This window comes from Chelon labrosus (assembly GCF_963514085.1).
Source record: "Chelon labrosus genome assembly, contig: SCAFFOLD_39, whole genome shotgun sequence".
NCBI classification, from domain to species: Eukaryota; Metazoa; Chordata; class Actinopteri; order Mugiliformes; family Mugilidae; genus Chelon; species Chelon labrosus.
The window spans coordinates 267,501-275,000 of record NW_028181538.1 but is presented as its reverse complement, the minus strand read 5'-3'; the positions used below and the strand labels follow the sequence as shown (position 1 = coordinate 275,000).

Here is a 7,500-nt window from a genome sequence, read left to right as displayed (position 1 = left end):
GTTACATCATCATCTGAGGTTCATCAGTTCACCTGTATTTATGAACGGATGAACTAAAGACAGAAGCTTGTTGACTTCCTGTCAGACCTTCACATTAAAACGTTCTAGCTTTTCAAAGTAAAAGACCTGAGTGATTCCTGTGGTGAACACCAGGTGTGGTTACCTGTAGCGGCTCCACACATGCTGCAGGGAAGAACCCCTGGTCTCCGTTGGACAGTCGTCCAAACCACCAGACCTCGTCCTTCTCAAACAGAACCTGGATCTGGTCCCCCTGGTTCAGGTCCAGCTCCTTGGGCCAGCAAGACCGGTGCTGGGTCACAGCCACCACCAGCTGCCACAGAGCAGAGGCTGGTTAGAGCCCCCCCCCACGGGAGGACGGAGGACGGAGGACGCCCCCCCCCACCACACACACACACACACACACACACACAGGTGGACGATTAATTGAGTGATGAGTGGATGGAGCAGCTTTAAGTCAGAAATACTCAGAGGTCAGAGGTCATGATGTAACACTGATTAGCTCACACACACTCAGGATGGGTTCTGTGTCTCTGTGAGGACCTTCACTGAGAGAACACACACACACACACACACACACACACCGCAGTGATCAACGTGTTGATCTCATTCATGTGTTCATTCGTTAACAGTCTCAGTTTAAATAAAGTTTTTTACCTTCTCGTCTCTGATGTGTCTCCTCCTTGTCCTCGATCTGCAAACTGAGACAAACAAGAGCTTTTAATCTGGACCACAGTCTGGATCAGAACCAGGATCAGAACCAGAACCAGGAGGACCAGAGTCTGGTTCAGAACCAGGATCAGAACCTGAACCATGAGGACCAGAGTCTGGTTCAGAACCAGGAGGATCAGGATCAGAACCAGGAGGACCAGAGTCTGGTTCAGAACCAGGATCAGAACCAGAACCAGGAGGACCAGAGTCTGGTTCAGAACCAGGACCAGGATCAGAACCAGAAGCTGGTCCTCCGTGCTGATTGGTCGGCTCCATCAGAACCTGTTGATCAGTGGTGGTGGTGCTGACAGGAAGTGAGTGGACTGACCTTGAGGAGAGAAGACGGTGGTGTAGACCTCCAGGTGTTGGTGTCTGTGTCTGTAGATCTGCTGCATGACTGAAGACGCTCAAAGACGGAGACGCTAAATACCCACGCTAATCCTCACACGCGTCTGCACATGCTCAGTAGCGTCCTCGGGTCAAACATGAGTCAGCTTCAGAGAAAGCGTTTTCAGCTCTGTGCTGCGTTCAGGGTCAAACCAGTTTATATAAGGACTGTTCCTGGATCAGATTAACCTGGATTAAAGGTCTTCTGAGAAACACACCTCACTGTGACTATGTTGGATAGAAACATGAGGAACCAGATCATGTTCCTCTGAGGATGAACCTCATGGTTCTCTGCCTTCACCTGAGAAATAATTCACTGTAGGACACCTGCATTCATGTTTTCATCAGCTTTATTTATTACTAGAGGAGATTAGTTCATGAACTGGAGCGAACCAGGTCCAAGAAAATCTGGAGCAACGTTGAAAACATTAAAATCATTAAAACATTAAAATCATTATTAAAATCATTAAAACATTAAAATCATTAAAATCATTAAAACATTAAAACATTAAATCATTAAAATCATTAAAACATTAAAATCATTAAAACATTAAAATCATTAAATCATTAAAAACATTAAAACATTAAATCATTAAAATCATTAAAACATTAAAATCATTAAATCATTAAAAACATTAAATCATTAAATCATTAAAATCATTAAATCATTAAAAACATTAAAACATTAAAATCATTAAAACATTAAAATCATTAAAACATTAAAACATTAAATCATTAAAACATTAAAATCATTAAATCATTAAAAACATTAAATCATGAATCATTCATCAATTCATCGATCTGTCTTAAAACAGCGTTCCTCAGAAACAGCAGCACCTAGTGGCCACAGGAGGAACTAACAGATCGGCTCAGATCTGTTAGCGGTTAGCCGTCAGCGGTTAGCTTTTAGCGGTTAGCCGTTAGCAGTTAGCTGTGTCTCATCAGTAGAGCTTCATGGAGGCCTCAAACAGTTGGCTCAGGTCCTCCTCTGTGTGCTCTCTGGGAGACAGTTTGGTCACTCGCTCCTGAAACCACAGAAGAAGAAGAAATGTGTCACTACCCCATCAACCAATAAACATGAGGGTTGGAACCTGATGACCAACCAGGAAATGAGTTAACGTTATTTACAGGTACGTCTGCCCAGAGTAACTGATGACTGGGAAACTAACATCAACTGGGGGGCGGGTGGACTCACTTGGGGGACGGGTGGACTCACCTGGGGGGTAGGTGGACTCACCTGGGGGACGGGTGGACTCAACTGGGGGACCGGTGGACTCACCTGGGGGGTAGGTGGACTCACCTGGGGGACGGGTGGACTCACCTGGGGGATGGTCCCCTTCACCAGAGCTGGGATGTCGTCCCTGCTGTAGCCTACAGCCTCCAGTCCGTCCTCCACCTGAAGCTCAAACAGGAACTGACGCAGCGTGTCGGACAGAACGGCCCCAGCATCCTGACGCTTCACCTGACGGACGTCTGCACCTGAACGCAACGCAGGGAGAGTCTGTTACTGCACCTGAACGCATCAGTCTAACGTGGCATTGCTGTACCACGAGGCGTTCACGTACCGAGGATCTCTGCAGCCTCCAGGTGGCGCTCTGGACACATGGGGGCAGTGAAGGTGAAGACGGCCGGAGACGTGAGGACGACAGAGAGTCCGTGAGGCTGAGGACAAACACAGTTCAACTTCCTGTTCATCAACATCGTTCATGGTCGTTGTCTGGTCACTCACCACCAGGGGGTGCTCCACGCTGTAGCCCTGCGCCGAGTGGGTCTTCACGTTCCCTGCGATCGGATAGGACATCCCATGACTGAAACACACAGACACATGCTAGGTACATTTAACCCATGTGCTAACACGTGCTAACATGTGCTAACATGTGCTAATACATGCTTAGAGACGCTGCTCTGGTAGAAGAGTCAAACATCAGATTCCTGGTTCAACCACAGAACATTCATTCATTCTGTGAAGGGTCATGGGGGTTTGGAGCCTGTCCCAGCTGTCATTGGTCTGGGGGGGGGGGGGGGGGGGGGGGTCTACCCTGGATAGGTCTCCAGTCTATCCCAGCTGTCATTGGTCTAGGGGGGGGGGGGGGGGGGGGTCTACCCTGGACAGGTCTCCAGTCTATCCCAGCTGTCATTGGTCTAGGGGGGGGGGGGGGTCTACCCTGGACAGGTCTCCAGTCTATCCCAGCTGTCATTGGTCTAGAGGGGGGGGTCCACCCTGGACAGGTCTCCAGTCTGTCCCAGCTGTCATTAGTCTAGAGGGGGGGTCCACCCTGGACAGGTCTCCAGTCTGTCCCAGCTGTCATTGGTCTAGAGGGGGGGTACACCCTGGACAGGTCTCCAGTCTATCCCAGCTGTCATTGGTCTAGAGGGGGGGTCCACCCTGGACAGGTCTCCAGTCTGACCCAGCTGTCATTGGTCTAGAGGGGGGGTACACCCTGGACAGGTCTCCAGTCTATCCCAGCTGTCATTGGTCTGGGGGGGGGGGGGGTCTACCCTGGATAGGTCTCCAGTCTATCCCAGCTGTCATTGGTCTAGAGGGGGGGGTCCACCCTGGACAGGTCTCCAGTCTGTCCCAGCTGTCATTGGTCTAGAGGGGGGGTCCACCCTGGACAGGTCTCCAGTCTGTCCCAGCTGTCATTGGTCTAGAGGGGGGGTCCACCCTGGACAGGTCTCCAGTCTGTCCCAGCTGTCATTGGTCTAGAGGGGGGGGTCCACCCTGGACAGGTCTCCAGTCTGTCCCAGCTGTCATTGGTCTAGAGGGGGGGGTCCACCCTGGACAGGTCTCCAGTCTGTCCCAGCTGTCATTGGTCTAGAGGGGGGGTACACCCTGGACAGATCTCCAGTCTGTCCCAGCTGTCATTGGTCTAGAGGGGGGGGTCCACCCTGGACAGGTCTCCAGTCTGTCCCAGCTGTCATTGGTCTAGAGGGGGGGTCCACCCTGGACAGGTCTCCAGTCTATCGCAGGACTAACACAGAGAGACACTCACACCTACGGCCAATTTAGAATCACCAATGAACCTAACCAGCATGTCTTTGGACGGTGGGAGGAAGCTGGAGAACCTGGAGAGAACCCACGCAGACACAGGGAGAACATGCAGACTACACACAGAACAAATAAACGTTTCTCACCACAGATGAACTCCAGCGTTTCCAAAACCGATCCCAGCGAACACACTGGCCAGATGCATGCTGGACCGAGCCTCCAGGTCTTCAGGGTCCCTCACAGCTCTGGAACCAGTCAACATTTACTACAAAGCTGTGACACATTCAGGGTTTTCATTTCTTCACACAAATTATTTAAAACATCCTGAAAGTTGACAAAGAACCCAACCACACACCAAACACTAATATAGACTAGATTTGTTTATACAGGAAAATGATCCAATATTACATATCAGAGAGGAGCTCCTCTAGGATCCAATCAGAATCCATGTGTTCAGAAGTGTTTCCATCAATGTAATGAGACTCAGGTGTGGTTCAGTTCCTGGTTTAGTTTCAATAAATCAGGGATTTGTCTCAGTCTGATCTTCACAACACATGTTTGTGGACAAAGGAGCTTTCTGAGGAGCTCAGAGAAAGAGTTGTTGTTGCTCATCAGGCTGGAAAAGGTTCCAGAACCATCTCTAAAGAGTTTGGAACCCACAAATAATCCACAGTCAGACAGATTGAAGACGACTGTTCCCCTCCACAGGAGTGGTCCACCAACAAAGATCACTCCATAATAGTCTGAGAGGTCCCAGAGGAACCCAGGGGAACTTCTAAGCAGCTAAAGGCCTCTCTCTCATTGGCTGATGTTAATGTTGATGAATCCACTGAACAACCATGGTGTGATGGACAAAGACACTGCTCTCCAAGAAGAACATTTCTAAACATCATGTGGACAAGACAGAAGACTATTGGGACAATGTTTAGTGGACAGATGAGACCAAAGTAGAATAGTTTGGTTTAAATGAGATGAACCAACACTGCATCATTCCAGCATCAGAACCTCATCCCTCCATCAAACATGGGGGTGCTAATGTCCTGGTTTGGGCCTGTTCTGCTGCATCTGGACCAGGACGGCTTGTCATCATTGATGGACCAATGAATTCTGAATTCTACCAGTGAACTCTAAAAGAAAATGTCAGGACATCTGTCCATGAGCTGAATGTGAAGAGAAACTGGGTCATGCAGCAAGACAACGAGCCCAAGAACACAAGTGGTTCTACAGAAGAACGGTTAAAGAAGAACAAGATGAATGTTTAGGAACGGCCAAGTCAAAGTCCTGATCTTAATCCAATAGAAATGTTGTGGAAGGACCTGAAGCAAGCAGTTGATGTGAGGAAACCCACCAACATCTCAGAACTGAAGTGGTTCTGTTCTGAGGAATGGGCTAAAATTCCTCCAAGCTGCTGTAGACCACTGATCAGCTGTTACCAGAAACATTTAGTGACAAGGAGGTCACAGCAGATACTGGAGACAAGGAGGACATGATATGTAATATTGGCTCACTTTAGTCTTTGTCTACTTCAGGATGATTTGAGTCACTTTTATAAAGTTCTCTGGACTCAGTGATAAATGATGGAGTTCCTCAGGGAACCGTTCCAGCTCCTCTGAGGTTGAACCAGTTTTTACCGTTTCATGTACTTGGCGACCACGTGGAGGGCGTGGCGGGACCAGACGTCGCTGATGGGGTTGCTGCCCTGGTAGGCAGGGCGGTTGATGGGGTTGGGGGGGCAGGGGCTCCTCTTGTCGTAGGGCAGGGCGGTGTACGACTCCAGGGCGTGGCTAACGGACAGAACACAACTGTTTCCATGGTAACAGACAACAAAAACAGCAACACTGACAAACGTACGGCGAGGACTGACCACAGGACGTCAAAGCCGCTGTTGGCGGCGACTCTCTCGGGCATGCTCAGTGTGTGCAAGGGGTCCACAATACCCAGCGTGGGTCTGATGGCTCTGCTGGCGATGCCTGTCAGCCAATCACAGCTCAGAGTCACGCTGATGTCACCAGTGATGTCACTAACATGTCACCTCTGAACTCACCTGTCTTAGCTTTGAGTGGCTCGTAGTCAAAGATGGCGACTCCGGTCGTCTCGCTGCCGGTGCCCGCCGTGGTTGGAACTGGGTCGGGGGGTCGGGGGGCGGAGCATGAGAGACTTAAAGGAACGGACAGAAAGAGACTAGAGACGGAGGGGGGGGGGCGTCGGCATTTACCTGCGATGAGCGGCTTCACGGCTCCTGTCACCGGCTTCCCTCGACCAATCGGAGCGTTGACAAAGTCCAGGAAGTCAGCGTCGGGGTGGGACGCGTACAGATTGGCCGCCTTACACGTGTCAATCACAGAGCCGCCGCCCACCGCCACGAACACGTCAAACGACTCGTTTTTAGCGAATGAGATGGCGTCTTTAAAGCTGTGACACACACGGGATGTTACTGCACTTATGAGGACAAGGAAGCAGCTGACTGGACACCTGTCGGCCAATCAGAAAGCAGCACCCTAGCCCTCACCCCCCCTCCACCTCACCTGGAGTCAGTCGGCTCCACCCGGACGTTGTCGTAGACTTTGAACGAGACGCCGTTCTTCACCAGAGACTCCAGGACGACCGCCACCGGACGGAGACCAGACAAGTTCTTGTCCGTCATCACGCACACGTTCTGGGCCCCGAGGTTCTGGATGTCCTGCAGGAGAACCGGGCCGCAACGTCAACAACAACAACGTCAACAACGTCAACAACAACAACGTCAACATCAATAACGTCAACAACAACATCAACAACAACAACGTCAACAACATCAACAACAACAACGTCAACAACAACAACGTCAACAACGTCAACAACAACGTCAATAATGTCAACAACAACGTCAACAACAACAACGTCAACAACAACAACGTCAACAACAACAACGTCAACAACATCAACAACAACAACGTCAACAACAACAACGTCAACAACGTCAACAACAACGTCAATAATGTCAACAACAACGTCAACAACAACAACGTCAACAACAACAACGTCAACAACAACAACGTCAACAACGTCAACAACAACAACGTCAACAACGTCAACAACAACGTCAATAATGTCAACAACAACGTCAACAACAACAACGTCAACAACATCAACAACAACAACGTCAACAACAACACGGTCCATCTCAGCTGATCCAGATGTTTCCTGGTCAGTGAACTCATCATTGTGGTTACCATGCCGATCTCTCTGCTGACTCCGCCCCCATATCTGATGTTGGAACTCGCCATCTGACAGAAACAAACAGTCAGATAAACAAACAGTGACCTTCTTCTTCTTCTGCTGCTGCTGCTGCTTAAATCAGTGTCTGGTGAGTCACCTCGAAGGCGTAGTCCGTCTTCCTGACGGTGCACGGAGAC

The 7,500-nt window shown here is 49.8% G+C and overlaps 1 protein-coding gene across 2 annotated transcripts in view; it reads right to left on the bottom strand.

Annotated features, from left to right (window-relative positions):
- Positions 1-1,904: 1,904 nt before the first annotated feature.
- Positions 1,905-7,500, bottom strand: part of adhfe1 (alcohol dehydrogenase iron containing 1) — a 6,280-nt gene continuing 684 nt past the window's right edge. For both annotated transcript variants that reach the window (XM_084575417.1, XM_084575418.1), the window contains 12 exons: positions 7,461-7,500; positions 7,318-7,371; positions 6,631-6,785; positions 6,321-6,517; positions 6,150-6,227; positions 5,970-6,075; positions 5,737-5,889; positions 4,252-4,350; positions 2,846-2,924; positions 2,682-2,778; positions 2,438-2,595; positions 1,905-2,141 (listed from right to left, as the gene is read on the bottom strand). The exon at positions 7,461-7,500 is cut by the window's right edge. In XM_084575417.1, the coding sequence (XP_084431543.1) occupies positions 2,058-2,141; positions 2,438-2,595; positions 2,682-2,778; positions 2,846-2,924; positions 4,252-4,350; positions 5,737-5,889; positions 5,970-6,075; positions 6,150-6,227; positions 6,321-6,517; positions 6,631-6,785; positions 7,318-7,371; positions 7,461-7,500 (1,300 nt within the window). In that variant the 3' untranslated portion in view covers positions 1,905-2,057. The remainder of the gene's footprint in view (positions 2,142-2,437; positions 2,596-2,681; positions 2,779-2,845; positions 2,925-4,251; positions 4,351-5,736; positions 5,890-5,969; positions 6,076-6,149; positions 6,228-6,320; positions 6,518-6,630; positions 6,786-7,317; positions 7,372-7,460) is intronic.